The sequence below is a fragment of the Manis pentadactyla genome, chromosome 2 (assembly GCF_030020395.1).
Source record: "Manis pentadactyla isolate mManPen7 chromosome 2, mManPen7.hap1, whole genome shotgun sequence".
NCBI lineage: Eukaryota > Metazoa > Chordata > Mammalia > Pholidota > Manidae > Manis > Manis pentadactyla.
In genome coordinates this window covers 175,707,326-175,729,123 of record NC_080020.1, presented here as the reverse complement: position 1 = coordinate 175,729,123, position 21,798 = coordinate 175,707,326, and the positions used below count along the sequence as shown (strand labels likewise).

The 21,798-nt window shown below is 37.0% G+C and overlaps 1 protein-coding gene across 7 annotated transcripts in view; it reads left to right on the top strand.

The window, feature by feature from the left end:
- ZNF638 (zinc finger protein 638) overlaps positions 1-21,798 on the top strand; it is a 134,346-nt gene that overhangs the window by 75,658 nt on the left and 36,890 nt on the right. For all 7 annotated transcript variants that reach the window (XM_057497104.1, XM_036908334.2, XM_036908332.2 and 4 more), the window contains exons 4-10: positions 3,297-3,335; positions 4,078-4,370; positions 5,495-5,772; positions 7,186-7,332; positions 8,305-8,427; positions 13,216-13,274; positions 13,498-13,550. In XM_057497104.1, the coding sequence (XP_057353087.1) occupies positions 3,297-3,335; positions 4,078-4,370; positions 5,495-5,772; positions 7,186-7,332; positions 8,305-8,427; positions 13,216-13,274; positions 13,498-13,550 (992 nt within the window). The remainder of the gene's footprint in view (positions 1-3,296; positions 3,336-4,077; positions 4,371-5,494; positions 5,773-7,185; positions 7,333-8,304; positions 8,428-13,215; positions 13,275-13,497; positions 13,551-21,798) is intronic.

Below are 21,798 nucleotides of genomic sequence, written 5' to 3'. Positions count from 1 at the left end.
GGCAGAGAAAGACAAATACCAAATCATTTCCCTCATTTGTGGAGTATAACAACAAAGCAAAACTGAAGGAACAAAACTGCAGCAGACTCACAGACTCCGAGAAGGGACTAGTGGTTACCAAAGGAGAAGAGTGGAGGAGGGTACACATGGTGTGGGGGGAATCATGGGCAAGACAGTGTAGCACAAGGACAAGTAATGACTCTGACATCTAACTACACTGATGGACAGTGACTGCAGTGGAGTAAGGTGAGGGGACTCAGTAATATGGGTGAATGTAGTAACCAGATTGTTTTTCATGTGAAACCTTCATAAGAGTGTATATCAATGATACCTTAATAAAATAATAATAATAATAATAGCCACATGGTTATTGTGTTCAGGGCATTATTTAAGTGCTTTACATTAGTTATGTAATCTTCAAAGCAACCCTGTGAGATACATATATAATGATTATTCTTGATTTTATCAGTGACGAAACTAAGGCATAGACAACTCTCCTACTATTGTACAGCAAATAATTGGCAGAACTAGTCTGTTAGTTCATAGAATCTTTGCTCCTTTTTTCCCACTCAACATTTTGTTTTGAAAAATTGCTAAGCTGCCAAAAAGTTGAAGGGATAGTAGACATTCATATATTCATGTTTATTCACCATTTACTAACAGTTGCCACATCTATTTTATCTTTGTACATACACTCTTTTGAACTATTTGGAAATAACTTACAAACATTGTGACATATCACTTCTCATTTCAACATCTATCTCTGAAGAATATGGGAATTATTTTGGAATGGTTATCTATTATAACCACAATATAACACATTTAAGATTAATAACAATTTCATAATACCTTCTAATACATAAGCCAAGTTCAGGTTTTCCCACTTGTTTCTAAAATGCCTTTTATAACTAACCCTGCCTACCCAGACCTGCACCTCAACGCAGGATTCAGTCAAGATTTATGCATTGCAGTCTCTTTGAATTTAGAACAGCCCCACTCCACACTTTCTTGTTTTTGGAGGAGGATGTTTTAATGATGTTGACTTCTTTTAAAATGTCCAGGAAAATTGTCTTGTAGAATGTCCCACATTCTGTACTTCTCTGTTTGTTTCCTCATTACTAAATTTAGGTTGAACATTTTTGTCACAGAACTAAAGGTGATGTATGTACTTACTGCATCATTTTGAGACACAAGTAATGTCAATTACTTAGGTTCTTGTTCTTAGCCATTATATTATACTGCCCATGTAAGGAGTATCATGCTTCTGAAACACATTTTAAACTAACTAGGTAGTCCAAACTCTACTTGCTTTTCTTTTCTGCCCTTGGCATCAGAGACAAGAATATTTATTCTAACAGTCAACCTAATGGACATCTAAAACATTACTACCATTCTTGAATAATAATCCTCAAGCTTTTGTGAATCCATAAACTGGAGAACCTTGAAAATTTAATAATTTATACATGTTGTCAATCTGTATTTCCAGCATAGTACATATGAGAAAACTAAGATTTACTCATATTAAGTGACTGGCTTTCAGAAACATGGCCATTAAGTAGCAGTACCTACAAAGATCCTGCTTTGTTTGATTCCAAAGATTTTGTTCTTAAACACTATACCAGAACAGGAGAAATTTATCTTAGATGGTACAGCGTAACAAGAGTTTTTTAAAATGTGGGAGTAAATGAAACAAAATTATCCATGTTTTGACACTTGTTTCTAGTGATGGATCATTGGATTAAAGATAACTTTTTTTGTCTTCATGGTTTGTCACCTTACAGTTTACAAGGTGTTCCAGGCATCATACCTGCTCTCAAAGCAGGAAGGTGGGGACAAGAAGCAGGAAGAAGTCTGCCATTGGTTTTGTGCCTATGTCTCATTGATTAGAACCTATCACTGGCTGTCTTCTAAGGAGGGTGGGAAAAAAAATATGTATTTCTTTTTAGCCTTTGTAGTAGAAGCAGGCAAGGAAAAGGGAATTAACTATTGCTATTGAGTTAATCTGCTCAAAGTATCTTGAAATGAAGAGCAACAAATAAAAACCATTTTACCTTTACTAAGGTTTTGACCTGATTTTATTTGCCTGCCAGGTGACTTGTTGACAGGAGTCTGCTGCGTCCATTTCCTAACCTGGCTCCTCTCTCGGTTATTGAAACTGTATTCCTGAATATTAGTAATTTGATGTTTTAATTTAATCACTATTTCCAATTAACCTTTAGAGTCCAGATTCTCTAGAAAAGTTGAGGATGAAGATGTCTTTTTCTTAGGCTTCTATGATGTTACTCTTCCTCCTACTTTTACTTTATGTGATTACCCTTTATCTCTTCCATTGGTTTATAGTTTTCTGCTTTACTCTTTAAGAGTGGGTGTATATAAGATTCTGTCCTCAGCCCTCAATTTTCTAAAAACTTCATTCTGTGTTAGTCTCACTCATTCTTAGAACTATAGCTATGGCTCCTGCATGCCTGATTTCTAAAGATCTCAGCCCTTGTCATTTCCCTTAATTCCAGATCTTTATTTCCAGTTCTGCTGAAACATTCCAATGTTCTCTTCACTACGGAAGTGTTTACTGATTCCCCATTGCTTTTACTTATGTACAGCCTCCTTTACCTGATTCAGGGGCCTTCATGATTAGTCTCTGAGCTACTTTTCCAGGCTTACCCCTCTGATAGTTCGTATCATTTCCATGCTGTAGCGAGACTGGTTTCTGGAACAGAACACATGTTTTGCCTCAGATCCTTCTTTTATGTCTGCCACTACATGAAACCTAACCTGATCCATGTCTGTTGATAGCCTTTTTTTTAAGGGCTACCTGAAAAGCAACTTTTTTGTGAGTGCTCCCTCACTTCCTCCCAGTAGATATCTCTCCGATGACCACTTGATATGATGTAAGGGGCACTGTTCGTGTCATATTCTGTAGGTTGGTGTCCCCTGGAGTTCTGCAAAGTGTGTGAGCTATCTTCCCTCTTTTAACCCCTACCTAATCTTGTGTCTTATACCTCTTAACATTTTTATGTGTATTGCATTTTTACTTAAATAAATTTTAAGGCCTTTAGAGTATGGGGTATTGTATATCTTTTCCATGAATTGCTTACTACCACAATATTTTGATTATTTTTTGACTTAGACACTGAAAATATTTTACTTCCAAGAAAATTTTCATAATTTAGTATACTAATGAATCACTGTGTAAACTTAAGTTTTGAATAGTCCTTCTGCTATATTGTAGGGACAGATTGGTTGAGCCTTAGAGTCTTGTTTTAACTGTTCGTTAATATTGTTTATTCTTAAAACAGGTATCCTGATTGGAATCCTGAGATCCTCCCATCAAGAAGGTAATTATTTTTTTTAATAGGGGTATTACTGAAAGTTAATTTTCTTTGAAAAGTAAATAAGTAACTTTTTAAAGGTATTGTGTTGAATTGAGTCTTGATTTGACCATTTTTACTTTTAAACAGCAGACAAATGTAAACAACCTCTGTGAATCATTTTTAATTACCCAGTTTAAATATGATAGCTCCCCTCTGAACTTTTTTTCTAAAATATTTTATACTTTTTTTTGTTTTATGTTTGTGGGATTATAGATTGTAAATGCCTTGAAAGCTGGGAATGGTATTATTAAGCTTTTTATTCTCTATGGGGTCCCTATTCACTGTGTATATATACAAGTACAGCAATCAAATATTTGTAGATGGATGATCTTTTGGAAAAAGTTGTTGAAAACATTCATTTATGTAAATGTTTCCTAGATTCTTTATATAACTTAATACTTTCTAAACATAATTGAATGTAATAATGGTCCAGGAAAAGCCCAGGAAATTGATTATGATATTCTTCAGTAAATTAACAAAACAGAGATCCAAGCAGTTAGAGGGATGATCATTTGTTCTGATTGTTTCTTATTTATCTACAAGGCTAGTTTGCATCATAACAAACAGGTTTTCATTTTAAGTAAGCACATGGGATCAGAGTTTGGTATTAGTTAATGAGGTCTGGTTTTAAGAAGGTACTTCTGTCACTTAAGATAAATTTATATTAAATTGCTGAATCCTGGTTTTTTCCCCCCATACTTTATAGAAATGAGGGCAATAGAAAAGAAAATGAAACTCCACGAAGACGTTCTCATTCCTCCAGTCCTAGACGTTCTAGGAGGTCAAGCTCCAGTCACAGATTCCATCGATCTCGAAGCCCAGTGCGTTACATACATAGGCCAAGAAGTCGAAGTCCAAGAATTTGCCATCGTTTGATTTCTAGATTCAGATCCAGGTCCCGTTCACCATATCGAATGAGAAATCCATTTAGGGGTAGTCCAAAATGCTATCGATCAGTTAGCCCTGAAAGGACAATGAAGAGATCAGTGAGATCATCAGGTACTGTTATGGTCATGAATGATAAGTCTACTTATTTTGACTAATTTTATTTGAATTTTGTTATTTTTATATTTCTAGTAAGTTTGAAATGGTGACTTAGGTACTACTGTTAATATTAACAAAAGTTGACATTTTGAGCTATTTGCCTCAGCTGTTTTTGAAGAAATGAAGTACTTTATTGAATTTTAGAATTGCTATATGAAATCTGACCCATGTCTCAGTGTAGTCCATTCTTTTTCCCTTTCTTAACTGTCAGAGGAATGTGTCAGAACTTCATGTAACCCATCTGTCCAACCAAAAATAAAAAAAACAAGGACATACACAGGACATACCAAGGATATACATAGTTTGCCTTTATAATTGATTATCATTATATAAGATTTGTCTTCCATGAATGTAAAACATTTCTGAAATTTTCATATTTTCAACCTGTACCTTAATATTGGTTCAGTGACCTTTCTAGAAATAGCTTTTGCATGTTTTTTCTCTTAAGAGATTTTCAGTGGTCTATGATGCCTTCCTCTTTCCAGCTACATGTCTTCGTGAAGCTGAATTTTCTTTATATATTTCAACCAAAATATGTAAATATTTTGTGCCCAAATAATGCATTTTCAATGCAGAAGCAGATAAGACTATTCAGGTGTCTTGTTTTAAGCTTAACATTAAAGTAGGAAAGTGTACAGCAGTACTACTCATTGAACTATTCTGTTTTGTGAATTAAAGTTCTTCATAAAAACATATCATTTATGTTAACATAGTTTATGAGTTAATATTTTTAAAATTCTATTGTAATTTCTCATATAAATAATGATAAATTTAACACAAACAAAAGCCCTTTGGAGTTTTCAATTTTTAAGAAAGAGATACTGAAACCAAAAGTTGGAAGACCAGTAGTGTAAGAGAAGCTCACTGAATTAAAGGACCTTCGTGTAAAAGTCTTTCGAATAAAGAATTAAAGACTAAGAATTTTTTTTGTGTGTATTTGCTCCCTGTTTGAACTAACATCAACTCTGTGTGATAACTATCTGGGCAGTTGAAGGATTATTCTTTTTTAAATATGTGACGAGATAGTCCTACCCTAGGTTCTTTTCAACTGAAGTTCTATTTGTGTTCTTTTTTACTAGACAGAAAAAAAGCATTAGAAGATGTAATACAACGTTCTGGGCATGGGTCAGAATTCAATAAACAGAAGCATCTTGAAGCAATTGATACAGGACACTCACCAGCACAAAAGCCTAAAACTGCCAGTGGATCAAAACCATCAGTTAAACCTACAACCTTGACAAAGAGTGATTCAAATTTAGGAGGACATTCTACTCGTTACAAATCAAAGAATCTTGAAGATGATACCTTAATAGAATGTAAACTGGTGTCTGATAAAGCTGTTTCTCTTCAGCATAAGGTCAGTAGTTCTTTAATTCGTTATTGCAAGTGTGTGCATACATTGGTTATGACAAAGAGAAAATAAAGTTGTCTGAACTGTTTTCATATTTCCAAAAGTTTGTGACTTATTAGATTGTTGATATGGAGTATTCTATTTTTTTCTCCTATAAGAAAAGTCCAGTAATAATTGAAAATCTTTTAGCTCACAAGTCCTAGAGGTTTGACATTAGATTATCAGAAGTGTGAACATTTGATGGTGTGGTGTTTTTGGCTAGCTATACAAGCAAGATTTTTGTGATGAGTTTTGCTGTCTGATTGGAGAAGTGAATGTAATCACCAGCAACATTAATGATCATTTGTGGTCTTTTTTAGTAAGCCACAAGAGTGAGTCTCTACTGAAAATGAATCATTTATAATCTGTGTGATACTTTTGCAGTGCAGTTCAGAATTCAAATACTCTGTTATCCAGTGTAGCATAGTCTGTTTTCTGGGTGTGAATTTATTGGTGTACATTTAAAGTTATAATACTGCAAGTTACCGTATTGCTAGTCACAATACTGAGGCATTGTTTTATGGTATGTATCAATTAAATTACTACTATAATAAATAATGTATTTACTCATCTTTAGACTACCAGAATAACTAATAGGCCAGATTGTCAAGTGTTTAGTGCATTGTAATATTAACAAGTCTTCAAGTATTTAGAATACATTGCTCTTATCATTGTCTAAATACTTTTAACAGCTACAGTCCCCTGACCCAAAGAGCTTACAGCTAGAAGGATAAACTTAAAATAACATGTAATTACAGACTTTTGAAGAGCAATGGGAAGAAATGTTGAGTACAGGGAATATTTTGAAGAGGCCAAATTAATCTGTATAATTCTTTCATTTTGTTTCAAGATTTCTAGATGGTGGCAGTGGAACATTTTGAAAGTTTTTTAAAATTCAGTTTTAACATTTGGTATAAATTTGATATTACAGTGTATTCAAATTACGTGTGTCACATGAATCTTTTTAATATAGTATACCTATCTAGATACCATTTTCAGTTACTAGAACACAGTGAACAAAACTGTAATTCAGCTTCACTAGTGTGATAGGCTATGCACATTCCTATAAAAAGCTCTAATAGTTTTGGACCGTTCCATACATAGGTCTGTTCTTTTATAAATTCTTCCAAACAGAAAAGAGCCTCTGTGATTGGTGATCTATAAATTCTGACCACTTTTAAGATTTGAGTAGTAAAATATAAAACATATTTCTTAACACTTTTCTTGAGTATTAAAAAAAATATTTTTTATTGTGCTAAAATCTTTAGACAAGACTATTTAAAAGACTGAGATTAATGGTAGAAGAAATTATATTAGGGATTATTATTACAGTACTTCATGGATTAATTTGGTTTGTTTCAAATTTCATCCCCAAAATAGCTTTGGAAAGACCAGTCTTCTCATTGTTGTTCAGTTCTCCTTATATCTGAGTTACCAGAGGATGGCTGTACTGAAGAAGATATTAGAAAAATATTTCAACCATTTGGCAAGGTTAATGATGTCCTGATTGTTCCATATAGAAAGGAGGTGAGTCAATTCAGTCTGTTCTAAAAACCATACAAAGTCATTATTATGGACAGTTGTTGGATCTTTTTGCTGCTTCTACTACATATGTAATTGTTAACTGAGAGTTATGTAAATGTTTGTATTTGAATGAACAAGGTCCCAAAATACAGTTTTAGGTGCTTTAGAACAGAGTGGCACACTTTTTCTGTAAAGGGCCAGATAATTAATATGTTAGGCTTTTCATGCCATAGGATTATAGCAACTCAACTCTGCTATTTTAGTAGAAAAAATAGCCATAAATAAAATGAATAGCTGTGTTAAAAAAACTATTTACAAAAACAGATGACAGGCCATAGTTTGTTATCCACGGCTTTAGCACACCAGTAAGGTCATACTAAAAAAAAGAACACTTCATTTGTACAGTATTTTTTACATTCGTATTTGGGTTGTATTCATACACTTTTACCTTACATAATGGAGTTCACCAAAATAACGAACAACCCTAAACTAAACAGAACATAAAAAATTGTGAAATAAGGAGTTCACCAAAATAATGAACAACCCTAAGCTAAGCAGAACATAAAAAATTGTGAAATAAGACAGGGGAAGGAATATCACTGGTAGTGTTTTCTTTGTTTAAGAATCCTTAAAAATTACAGCAGCTAGACCAGATCCTGTCTTCTGATTGTTCAGTGAGTCCTGCCCTCCATTTCTTATTGTTCCATGAGCCTGCCATGGACCCCTGTTTCTGTCTTACTATCTTGGTGATGGTATGGAAATTCCATAAGGTTAAATGCCCATTTCATATGTGAAAACATCCTAAAGATCAAATTGGACTTAAGCAAAACAGAAAGAAAAGCAACCAGGACTTGAGGTAATTTAATTTCATGGTTTTATGTTCAACAGAGAAGCATTAAGCATTAAGTCATGCAGAGAAGTTTAAGGTAGATTTTTTTTTTTTTTTTAACTAAAAGGTAGCACATTTCCTTTTAGGCTTACTTGGAAATGGAGTTTAAAGAAGCACTTACTGCAGTCATGAAGTACATTGAAACAACACCTCTTCTGATAAAAGGGAAAAGTGTGAAAGTATGTGTTCCAGGAAAGAAAAAATCACAGGTAAACTGGATTTAGATCTTGATGTTTTGTTGATTAGGTTTGCTTTTTTGGTTTAAGTATGGCACATACAGAAAAACACATAAAGCATAAATGTACACTCAACAGATATGTGAAATTAACAACTATATATGTACACATATATTATATATTAGTATAAACAGTATAAGTGATGAGCAATAGACTAGGAGAAAATACTTAACAAAATTATCAAACACCTGTGAACCCTCTACCTAAGTCACAAACTGTAACATCGACAACATCCTGGAAGCCCTTTGTATACTTCTTCCAAATCCTTACATCCTCCTTTCTACCAAAAGTAACCCCTTACTTGATTTCCAATAACCATTGAGTTTTACCTGTTTTGAACTTTATTCTTTTGGGCCTTTTGCTTCCTTAGAATTATCAGTGTTTATGAGTTTAGTCTTTTCTAGATCATTTTCTTTCCTTTGTTTATATATACATAGATAGTGTCTATGGAAGTACTTAAAAATATCCAGTAAGTTTTGTTCTGTATATGTGGGTTTTTTTTTTTTTTTTGCTGAAGAATGTGTATTTTATAGGGGCTTTGTAGCATATTTTTCAATCAGTAATTTGATTTGGAGTTACAACCATGTTAGTTCATATAGATTTTCCTCATTCTTTTTAACTTCTTTCTGGTTGTATTTGTATGCATAAACCACAGGTATTTTACCAATTCTTTATGGATTGATATTTAAATTATTCCTAATTTTTCACTAGTAGAACTAGGACTTCAGTTAACATCCTTGCATATGGCTTTAATAGACCTTTCTAAGATGTTTCTGAATGTTTTTTTAAAAGTGATACCTACACTGGAATACCTGCACAGTTCAGTGTTATTCAAGGATTTAAGCAGGGCCTTGACATAATGAAATGGATGGATTAGAAATATTTGTCTAGAAGTGATCTGCAGGATGAGTTAGGCAAATGATGAAAAGCAAAGAAAGCTTAGCAGATTGATTAAAGGGAGGAAGAGAAAAAATCTCTAGTCCACTTAGATCATCTAAACAACCAGCCTATTGTAATGCCTAATGGTCTTGGATACAGTAGTAACCTTGAGAATACAAGGAGAAAGCTTATGCCATTGACTCTTAAGCAAGACTTGGATGGTCATTAAATTTGGAGAACTGCAGAGGTCAGTCTTTGGCTCTGAAATGTTTAATGTGGAAAAATAGGCAAGTTAGGATATATTTAGAGTATTTCACACATTAAAATGATTCTCTGGGATGAATTTTTGATAAGGTTGGTAAAGTACAAGCAGCATAAGTCCAAGAGCTCATCACATTTGCTATCCTTATTTTCATAGTAATGAATAGGGGAAAATACCATCATCGGAAACTGGAAAACATGCCATTTACCTGTCAAAAACATTGATGTTCTTCAACTAAATTTGGACTGGATAGTGCTGAATAAAGGAGTCTTACAAGGCTAATTCATGACTTCTCTGTTACAATAGAGCAATTCCTAGGAATTGACTGGAAGAGATTCCCTATAGAACTCTGGTTATGGCTTCTCCAGATTGGAAATGTCTGGATAGTCTTTTTTTTTGGCCTGTTGCCACAGGTGAAGACAGTAAGATTTCCTTCCAGATTAAGCCCAAAATAACCTGGAAGCCCAAACTATGAAAAAGAAGGGCAGCACTATATCTTCCTTAATCCAGATCTTAATTTTGACTTTAATAGTCAAAACCAAGGCAAAACCTTTTGCCATATTTAATGTTTCATGTTAGTACCGGCTTTGACTTTAGCAGTGATTCACAGAACAGATTCCATTTTGCTGCTCTTCGGTATCAATAAAGAGATGTTACAGAAAAGGTAAAAAATTTTCACATCCCTATATTAAAACATGAAGGATTAAAATAAAGGTCTACACAGCTCTAACAAAGTCAATTACCTTATGTTCAATTACAAGCTAGCACAGACCGCAGTCCTTACGATGCTGAACCTTTTTTTTAGCTACTCTTCCAACCACCACTAACAGTAATCTGGTGAAAGCAAGCATTCCTTTTTTTCTGGAGAAATGGGCACAGGTCCATACTCACACAGTTTTCCTCTACTTCATCTAGAAAAAAATATGATCAGAAAACAAAACCCTTACAACTATGAAAAAGTGCTATAGCTCAACCCTCTACAAAAAAAGACTTACAAAATTTTAATTTAGTGTTTTCAGCAAGATTCTTGGGGACATTACATCTAAAACCTAGAGCAAACATTGGCTGAGATCCAAGAAGATTGCATGGAAATGAAAAAATGCTGAGAAGCAGTGAACAGTGGTTTGATACAAGTACTGAAACTCCTGCTTTTTTCTCCCTATTAGTTGCATGAAATATCTTTTTCTATCCCTTCACTTTCAGTGTGTGTATGTCGTTGGGTTTGAAGTGAGTCTCTTGTAGGCAGCATATAGACGGGTCTTGTTTTTTTATCCATTCAGTGACTCTTTGTCTCTCGACTAGTGGATTTAGACCATTTACATTTAGGGTGATTATCAATAGGTGTGTACTTACTGCCATTGCAGGCTTTAGATTCATGGTTACCAAAGGTTTAAGGGTAACTTCCTTACTATCTAACAGTCTAATTTAACTCACTTAGTACGCTATTACAAACTATTTGAAGATTCTTTTATTTTTCCTCCTTTTTCTTCCTCCTCTATTCTTTATATGTTAGGTATCATATTCTGTACTCTTTGTCTATCCCTTGACTGACTTTGGGGGTAGTTGATTTTATTTTGCTTCTGCTTAGTAATTAATTGTTTACTGTGGTTTTATTTCCTCTGGTGACAGCTGTTTAGCCTTAGGAATACTTCCATCTATAGCAGTCCTCCAAAATACACTGTAGAGACAGTTTGTGGGAGGTAAATTTTCTCAGCTTTTGCTTATCTGGAAATTGTTTAATCCCTCCTTCAAATGTAAATGATAATCTTGCCAGGTAAAGGATTCTTGGTTTGAGGCCCTTCTGCTTCTTTGCATTAAATATATCATGCCACTCCCTTCTGTCTTGTAAGGTTTCTGCTGAGAAGTCTGATGATAGCCTGATGGGTTTTCCTTTGTATGTGATCTTATTTCTCTCTCTGGATGCTTTTAATAGTCTATCCTTATCCTTGATCTTTGCCATTTTAATTATTATATGTCTTGGTATTGTCTTCCTTGGGCCCCTTGTGTTGGGAGGTCTGTGTACCTCCATGGTCTTGAGAGACTATCTACTTCCCCAGATTGGGGAAGTTTTCAGCAATTATTTCTTCAAAGACACTTTCTATCCCTTTTTCTCTCTTCTTCTTCTGGTACCCCTATAATGTGAATATTGTTCCGTTTGGATTGGTCACGCAGTTCTCTCAATATTCTTTCATTCTTGGAGACCCTTTTTTCTCTGTGCCTCAGCTTCTTTGTATTCTTCTTCTCTAATTTCTATTTCATTTACTTTCTCCTCTACTTCATCTAATCTGCTTTTTAATCCCTCCATTGTATATTTCATTTCAGATACTGTATTCTTCAACGTTTGTATCTCATTCCTGAATTCCTTCCTGAGTTCTTGAATATTTTTCAGTAGCTCCATGAGCATGTTTATGATTTTTACTTTGAAATCTCTTGTCAGGAAGATTGACAAGTTCAGTTTCACTTGGCCCTCTTTCTGGTATTTGTGGGATTTTAGTTTGAACCAGGTTCCTTTGACATTTCATGTTTGTAGGTGGTGCCCTCTAGTGCCCAGAAGCTCTACTCTCTGGAGCTGCTCAGCCCCTGGAGAGATGGCAGGGGTTGCAGGCAAGCAGTGGTGGTGCCTGTTGGGAGGAAAGAGATCTTTCCTGCTTCCCGGCTGCAGGGCCTGTTTCCACTGCCAGGGTCAGTGGGCTTAGTGTGCAGAGAGAAGCCTCTGTGCCTTGTATTTTCAGCTGCTGTAGGCAGGGGCAGCTGGTTTGTGAGCTGGTGCCAACTGGGATGAAGGTGCAGCAGGCTGCATATCACAGTGGGGGGCCTCGTAGCTGTGTTGCCAGCCTGAGGGATGAGCACCTGAAGCTCCTGAGAGGTCCCAACCTGATGGGCACAGTGTGCTTGGACAATTTTGTCTACCTGTCCTTTCTCTCTAAGAAACCAGAGAGCAAGCCGTTACCAGCATTAGAGCATTCCAGACAGAAGAAACAGTAACTGCAAAAATCTTTGAAATACATGCCTTTTATTGAGATCCTAAAGTTTGTTAGAGGAGTATATCTTGGGGTTGGAAGTAGAGAAGGATAGGAACAGATATATAGTGGTTTTGGGGTAGAGAGTAGGTGGAATGTGTGGTATAAGCTCTTACAGGCTATTGTAAGTATTGACTTTTCTATGAGTGATGAAAGGTTTTGAGTCTAGGAATGGCAAGATGAACCTGGTTCTATGTTAAGAATAGAGTGGGGATGGTTGAAAAGGCAAAGACAGAAAGCAGAGAGACCATTTAGGAGGCTGTTGAAGTAATCAAAGGAAAGGATGATGGTAGATTGGACCAGGGTGGTAGCAGTTAGACATCTGAAATTCCATATTGCTGTTTGAAGTAATGTCATTGAAAGATAGTGATAAGAAAATGTAAATGAGTGGTAAAAGGTGGCAAATTTATGTTGTATGATCACAAATTGAAGAAAATGTTTTTATTCTATCTATAAATAGAAAAGTAATAAACATTTATACTTTAAGGTAGGAAGACATTAGATTATTTTTTTTCTATTTCTTATGCTTTTGTGTATTTTCTAAATTACCTTTTATAATTGGGAAGAAACTAAATTCTTCAAAATATTTTTCCTTCATAGAACAAAGAGGTAAAGAAAAAGACATCAGATTCAAAGAAAATGTCTGTATCTACTTTAAAGTAAGTAAATACGTGGTTTCATATGTGACAACCAATGTGCATATGGATTAGAAATGTTTAATTTTTGCAACTATATCTTTAATATATTTTGTCACCCTGATTCCAGTTTAAATAGGACATCATTGAAATGGAATTATTCTTAATTATTTTTAGGATTTGCATCTTTACAAGTTTTAGATCTTAGAATTTCAGTCTTTGCTAAATTTTTTCTTCTCTGAAATAGAAAAGATTCAGATGCTTCCAAAGCTGTTGAAACTGTGACTTCAGCTTCTGCTGGTATGTTGCTACTTTTAATATTCTTTCTCCAAATGATTATGTGTTGTCAGTTTACTAAAATTTCTTGAAATGCTAGGAAGATACTACTTATTGTGCTTTATTTTAGTACAAGGGAATTAAGCTACTGTTTAATATTTAGTGTAATTATGATCTTTCTTTTGGAATAAATACAAGGTCTCAGTGAAATAATGTATGTAAAATTCCTACCATAGTTCCATAGTAATAGCTGTTTAGGTTAATTTTGTAATACATCTCTGCATATCTTCCCAATAACCCAAAAGACAAAACATAAAGAAAGATTCAAGGTTGCTTGTCTGGTCCTCTTTGATTTTAAGAGTCTGCTGAGCCAAAAAGTAAAAAAAATTACTAAGCAGAAATAAATGTACTCCTGTGCTTAATATTGTTCCTTTACACTCAGGAAAACACTTGAGGTCTTTATTATAAATTTAGCTAAATGAACTTTGCATATAATTTTAGTAAACTAGGTTATCTTTTTTCAGTCCACTTGGGGTTGGAAAGGTGGAGAGAAAGAAGTTAACTCAAAACATATACTTGAATCCTTTAAGAATAAAAGGCTTAATAGTGAAGGACAAGACAGATATGCTAAAATAAAGTAGACATAAATATATTCAGAAAGTTAAATTGTGTTTTGTATGGAAAGGTAAGTAATGTGTTCTGGATTTCTGTTCAAAAGTTTTTGGTCCTTAAACTATAATATTCAAGTGACTGAAAAATTGGATTATATAGAGTACCTCATTTTTCCAAAATGTTTACTTGATTAGTATACTAAAGTTACTGGAAATTGGCAGTGACTGGATAGCCTCTGTAAGGCAGTAAATTTTGACTAAAGTTTTAAATGTGAACATGTAAACAATGTATAAAGGCAGAAGATTACTTCAGGTAGGGAGATGGCATAACAAAGGTAACAATTGAAGAATCACTTTATAGAAGACCTTAAAGAATCATGCTAGGAAGTTTTTGAATTTGACCCCATTTATAGCATTTCTCAGCATGTGTTGTGTGAAAGATTAGTTCCTGGAAGATTTTTTGGATCAGATAAAGTTTGGGATATGTATTATAGCTTTTAAAAAAAATGCACCAAACACACTTACTTTATGGAGTCCTGCTTTGTTTAACCCACTTCTTGCAACACTTGATTAGGGCATACTCCATTTTTTCTGTGTAAGACCTAGTGATAATTGGGAAGTTGAAATAGAGAATAAAGAGCCACTAGTTGTTTAGGATTCTCATACAGATTGGATAAATGGAGAGGTTGAAAAATTCTATTGAGAAAACATAATTGGGATTCACTTTAAGAGTAATTAGGACCTGATATAAAAAGTTTAGTTAAAATGGTGTGGGATGACAGAATCTGAATTTTTTATTACATAAAATTTTTTAGTGGATAAAGTATAAAAATTAAAATAATTAAAAATTTTCATGGTTTCAGGCTGGATGGATTTTATTTACTAGAAGGATTTCATGATAATGTTTTTAGTAGAAAAACTAGACACAGTGATTTCTTGGATCTGGGGAAAATTGATAAATTTTAGCTATCAAAAAATATCTTTTAGAGATAATCCTTTAGTCAGCCAATCACATGGTGTTGAAAGTGGGATACTTCGGAAATTTTTTGTTAAGTTTAAGGGCTAAATTTTGAGAATGGTCCTAACAGTAAAAGTAATGAGTAAGGGGAGAAGAGCTTCAAGCCAAGTACTTCCTCCCTTCCAATATATGTGTAGAAAGAAAGAGAGTAGCTTGAAAAGAAGACTGAGAAAGTGTCAGGTAAAGAAGATGCAGGTGCCTGCTATCTTTTTGAGATCAGTGTCAAGATTGAAAGATGATAGGAAGCTCATTAAGATTGTTTTAAAGAGAACTTGAGTTATAAGCACAAATCAAAAAGGGTGAAAAGAAGTACAGGGAGAAAGGGAAAGCATAATTTGATCAAAAGGGAAAATCTAGAAATGTTACCCACCATTAATTTAAAGAAAACAAAACTTACTGAGCACCTACTCTGTGCCCATAGTTGGAGGCACTTTTAAAGTGTTAGGATGCATCAGTGAACCTAATAGGCAAGATCTCTATTTCCAAGTAGCCTACATATTAACTTGAGGTGACAAATAATACACATTAAGTAATATATGTTTTAGAAAGTGAGAAGTGCTGTGACAGGGTAAAGGTGATCCAGGGTTAGTTTGATTTAGAATTAGAGTTAAAAGAGTTTAATGTGTGGAATTAGATAATGATTTGTTAAGTAGAAGGGCCTACTAGGGGACATAATGTGTACCAGAAGACAGAAAAGAGAAAGAAACCAGCCATTGGTTATACTATTTATACTAGGCAATTTGTTATCTTAATCTTTCACACCACCCTGTGAGGATAGTATTTTATAGATGAGGAAACAGATTCAGAGGGGTTGAGTGATTTACTATAGGTCACATCGAAGAGTACTGATACAAAATCATATGATTCCAAAGCTTGCCACCTGTACTAAACTACCCTTCTGAGAATGAAAACGTGTTCTTAATCTCCTTTGTTTGCTTTTCTTTATATTCCCTTAGTGGTTTCCCTAAATATTTTTTCCTCTTCTCCTGTCATTCTTTTCTTCCTCGTTGGTTTCTTTCCTTCCCATATCTTTAAGGACCGATGACATATCCCATACATACATAAATCTCTCAACCCCTTCAAGATTACTCCTCTCACTCAATTTAGAAATCCATTAGTAATCATTTTAGCCTCTTTTCTGTCTTACCCAGCTCAAATTTAAATAACATCCTTCCTCTTTTCATCCAGTGGCTAATCCATATTAGTTCTGTCTTGAATCTCTCAGACAGTCAGTCCCTTTCTCATTTGCTCTGTTATGCCTGAGGGTTTCAGTCCCAGGCAAGTTCACTATGGATTCAGTGAGACCAAGAAATGACAATGGAAGTTCTTGGGGTAAAAAGGTTATACCTAGCTTTATACTCACAGTGGCAGGTTGAGTACTAGAATCACATCTTCATCTAGCAGTCTGCATGTCCTTAAACCACCTCTGTCTCTGCCTCCACCCAGCACTGGGTGGAGCCTTTTATATAGTGATGCAGTCAATAATAGCTCATTGCCTACTGGTGTGGAAATACTAGCCTAGCAATAGGCCTATTACATCATCAAGTAGTTTAGGGTCAGGTGAGGATCCTGGCCTTAGGAACTTCATTTTCGCCACACTCCACCCCTCCAGGATTCTCACCTCACAGTCTACATGCCCTCAGTCTTCCGCGATGGTCCCTATGCGAGAAAGTTGGAGCATTGTAACCAGATTCCACAACAGCAACAGAGGATAACAACAACATACAGATAACAACAAAAATTACGATACAGGTAATAAAAATTAACAGTAATCCTCAAGCCTGAGGAGATCAGTTGCCACCAAGTGGTCATTCCAGCTTTAGTCAAACCAGTTCTGTTCAGATAAGTTCATGACTCGCACTTTCTACAGGAGAAATCAATCTGCAGTGGTCCCTGTGCAAGAAAGCTGGAACCTTATAACAACAAAAATTATAGTAATATTCATCCTGAAGCCCAAGGAGATCGATTGCTACCAAGTGGTCATCCCAGCTGTATTCAAACCAGTCCCAGTTCATGCTTTCCACATGAGGCCAGTAGCGGTACTGATAGGGAACTCTATGCACCCCAGCAAGTAGCAGTTTTTTGCTAGGGTGTGTGCCTAGTCCACAAAGACATTAGAGGAGATTTACTTTACCAGTGATAAGACACATGTTTTAATGACAGCATAGGCAAATCTTGTCCATCAGGTAGGATACATACAAGAGAGTGGTCCTATGTGATAAGACTGTGGCAGGAGGTGGGTCCCATCTACTATACCATTATCCCTCTCCCTGTGGAGGTTACTGAGGGGTCTATATATAGTGCTAGTGGGGGTATATGCACTGACGGTAATGATAAAACTCCCAATTAGATGCTCGTACCTTCTGGCTGTTTAGAATATACTCCTGTGATCTTTGGGGGCCACTCTGCTTTTAATCCAAGAATATGCAGGAGGCCAACTTTCTGGCTTTGTCCCCAAGGTGCCAGGAGGGCAAGCTATCGTTGGTCCGTGTGTTGAAATGTTCAAGGCCACATACACTGAATGGAGTCTCCAGGACCTATTGCAGTTGGTGCTGGCAACAAGATAGTATTTTGGTTGTAAAACCTCAGTTTCAAAAATTCTTCCTTGATTTGTACTTAACAGCTGTATAGGAGAGGCAGCAATGTGTGTTAGCATGTCTGTGGAACTCAGTGCCCCCTTCTGGGAATTCTCATTCAAACACCATAGCAGTATCCGTAAGTGGGTTGATCATCCACATAGACTCTTGGTGTCTGACTTCAGGCCAGGTTTTAAGAAACCATTGTACCTCTCTTATCATGCCTACCCCCATAGTATTATATGGTACATGAAACTTCCATTTGATGCCTAATTGTTTCACCCATTATTGTAGTGCGTGTATGGTAAAGTGGGTGCCTTGATTACTCTCGATTACCTGTGGTCAGCCATAGGTTGCAAAGAGATGCTCCAGGTCTCTTTTGACTATCCGCTGGTCTACACAATGTGCAGGAAAAGCAACCAGAAGTCCAGTACCTGTGCCCACATATCGGCATATTAGTGCCCTTCTGACATGAGTGGAGGCCCAATATAGTCTTATCTGCCACTTGACAAGGGGTATTGGCCCCTTTGCTATTTGTCCCATGTTGCTGTGGGACTTGGTGTAAGTCCCTTTTATAGCATACAGTGCACTCCTGCCAGGCTCTGCTGACTTCTGCAAAGGTCAGAGGCAGGCCCACCAATGGGCTACAGCCCACATTGTCTTCTGCCCCACATGCAACAAATGTTGATGTAACCATTGGGCCACACCAGAGGCAGGATTTCCCTCTAGCCAGTGTACCTGGGCCAGTTCATCTGCTTCATCATTTCCTGGGGATGCCAGTGTGAAATGGCCTGTGCCATGATATAGTATAATTATTTAAGTCTGACCAGAGGCCTGTAAGTCTTGCCACAACTCTTGCCCCCAGATATGTCAGTGACCAACCAACCAGTTGGCATGGTACCATGTTGGTAGCCATAGAGTGAAGCCTTGATGGACGGCCCAGCTGTCAGTGCAGACAACTATTGGGGAGGGCTCCTGGGTGCTTACAAGCCATCTTACCTACAGCTCTGTGCATTGACTACTCTTTTCCCTCGCCGTCTTCTATCCATATCGTCTCAGTCTTAGGATGGAAGCTGTGGCCCCCCATTTTGGGAGCTGCTGCAGCTGGAGCCATCTGTGTACCATACACTTTTGGGTATCAGGACTCTTCTTCCTTCCTGATATGGGCTCTTTGCTACTAATGGTTCTAAAGCAAATTCTTCCTGCCTTTCACTGGTAAGTGTTGGAGTTCTTCCCTCAAGCAGCTAGTAGACAAGGCGCTACACTGCTCTAGGTATGTGCCCCACTTGGCCAGTGTAGGTGTCTGTGTGTTGGGTCCCACCCCATGATGGGATAGTTGTTACCTTTATCGGGGCTGTTCTGATGGTGGGCTTTGTAGCCAGCAAGGTGAGATCCACAGCAGATTGTTGTTTTTCTATTAAGGTGTACTGTACCTCTGCTGCTTTCCAAAGTTGGAACCAAAATCCAGTAAGTTGGCTAGTTTCTTTAAGCTGCTGCCAGAGACCCCAGCCATGACTTTCTTCAGTTATATGACCATCTAGCTCACAGGGCCTTGATGAGTCTCTCACACTCAAGGCCTACATGGCCTTAACTGCCCGTTTTGCTATACTAAAAGTGTGTACGCACGTTTCATCCCAGTCCCATCTGACCGTTTTGTACCAAATGGTAAAAGGGATTCAGAATTTGTGCCAAGTGTGGAATGAATACTCTCCAGTAGCCTAAAAGACCCCAAAACTCCTGTAACAGTGCCATAGTTGTAGGGATAGGAAGGCCTGGACTTTATCTATGATCACTTCTGGGATCACTTTTGTCTTACCCAACTAGATGATGCCCAAGAAGTTTGACAAACCAGGCCCTAAACCTTGGTGCTGTTCACAGCCTATCCTTTTTCTTATAGATGTTGCAGCTGTACCTTCTAGATCTGAAAGAGAATCAGATGTGAGCCTGATATCATTAATATAATGGTACAGTTGCATTGTTTAGTGGTTTCTTCCCGTGCTGCCAAGTCCTGGACTACAAATCTGTGACGTGGTGGGACTGTGGAGGTACCACTGTGGACGGACAGTGAAAGTCCATTGCCGTCCTTCCCATGTGAAGGCAAACTGTTTCTGACTTTCCTGTTCAGTGTCAATGGAAAGGAAGTGAGTGAGATCCACAGCATATGATATATCCCTAGTTTGTGTCTGAGGGTATCCATTAGGTCTGCAATAGAGGGAGTGACAGCATACAGAGGGGTATGACTTTATGTAATTCTCTGTAATCCAGTCATATGCTAGGAGCCATCTGGCTTTTTTTTTTATTAAGGTATCATTGATACACACTCTTAAGGTTTCACAATAAAAACAATGTGGTTACTACATTCACCCTTATTATTGAGTCCCTCCCCCCATTGTAGTCACTGTCTATCAGAGTATTAAGATGCCACAGAATCCCTACTTGTCTTCTCTGTTCAACACTGTCTTCCCTGTGACCCCACACACACCATGTGCTCTAATCATGATACCCCACAATCCTCTTCTCCCTCACCCCTCCCCTTTGGTAACCGCTAGTTCCTTCTTGGAGTCTGTGAGTCTGCTGCTCTTTTGTTCCTTCAGTTTTGCTTCATTGTTATACTCCACAAATGAGGGAAATGATTTGGTATTTGTCTTTCTCTGCCTGGCTTATTTCACTGAGCATAATACCTTCTAGCTCCATCCATGTTCTTGCAAATGGTAAGATTTGTTTCTTTCTTAAGGCTGAATAGTATTCCATTGTGTATATGTACCATACCACCTCTTCTTTATCCATTCATCTACTGATGGACACTTAGGTTGCTTCCACAGCTTGGCTATTGTAAATAGTGCTGCGATAAACATAGGGGTGCATATGTCTTTTCGAATCTAAGAAGTTTTTTTCTTTGGGTAAATTCCTAGGAGTGGAATTCCTGGGTCAAATGGTACTTCTATTTTTAGTTTTTTGAGGCACCTCCATATTGCTTTCCACAATGGTTGAACTAGTTTACATTCCCACCAGCAGTGTAGGAGGGTTCCCCTTTCTCCTCATCCTTGCCATCTGGCTTTTTTACTGGCCACACCAGGGAATTGCAAGGACTATGGGTGGGATTTATAATACTCAACCGTTTCCAGTTCCTGGAGGGTTTCTCCAAATTCTTTATTCCCTCCTGGCAATTTGTATTATTTAGTATTAACTGAGGTATAGGCAAAGCTATGGGTGGGGGCTTAGCATGTCCCCTCAGAAACTGCCTTCATCACACGTACCCTCAGGCTGACCTCACCTGCAGGTCTGTGATCATAGGCCCTGCAAGATACCTATTTCCAAAATAAATTCAGGAATAGGAGAGATATACACAGTATACCCCTTTATGGATAGATGCCCTGTTCCCAGTGGGATTTAGACTTGTTTCACTCTGATAGCCTTGCCTCTATATCCATCTATAACAGCAGGGGTCCTGGGAAACTGCTCAGAGTTACCATAAATCAGTAAACATTCAGCTCCTATGTCTACCAGAGCCAGGACATGTACATTAACTGGGGACCAATGAATTATTTCTTCATGTTGGCCTCCGGTTGGTCCCTCAGGGTGGGTACCTTGACCCTCCCCTCAGTCAAACTGTATTCCCTAATCATCTCCTGTGCAGGTTCAGGCAGGGTCAGCTCACTCTCCAGCAGAAAGTCTTGCAGACACACAGACCAGACTTGGGGCTCTGTCTCTGGCCTCTACTTCTTGGTCTTCAGTGGCCTGAACTGCTGCTCTTGTTTCAATTGTTGCCATAGCTCCAGTAAGATTCTATTTGACTTCTCATCCAAATTTCTCTGTCTACTTCTGCCCCTATAAAATCAGCTCACATCTGGGTTCTCATGACATTCAATGAGGCCCTTTAAATTCTTCCTCTGAGTAGCGGACTTTTCCTTCTGTGCTCTTATTGTTTCAGCCTCTCCTAAGTCTGTTAAACCATATGGGTAACCTCACTCAAGGGCTGCCTAATGTGAGGGGCAATAATGGCAACTAGGGGCCCAAAGAAGGATGGGGGAGCCATTTAAAGCACCACATTTCTCATCTCTGCAGTA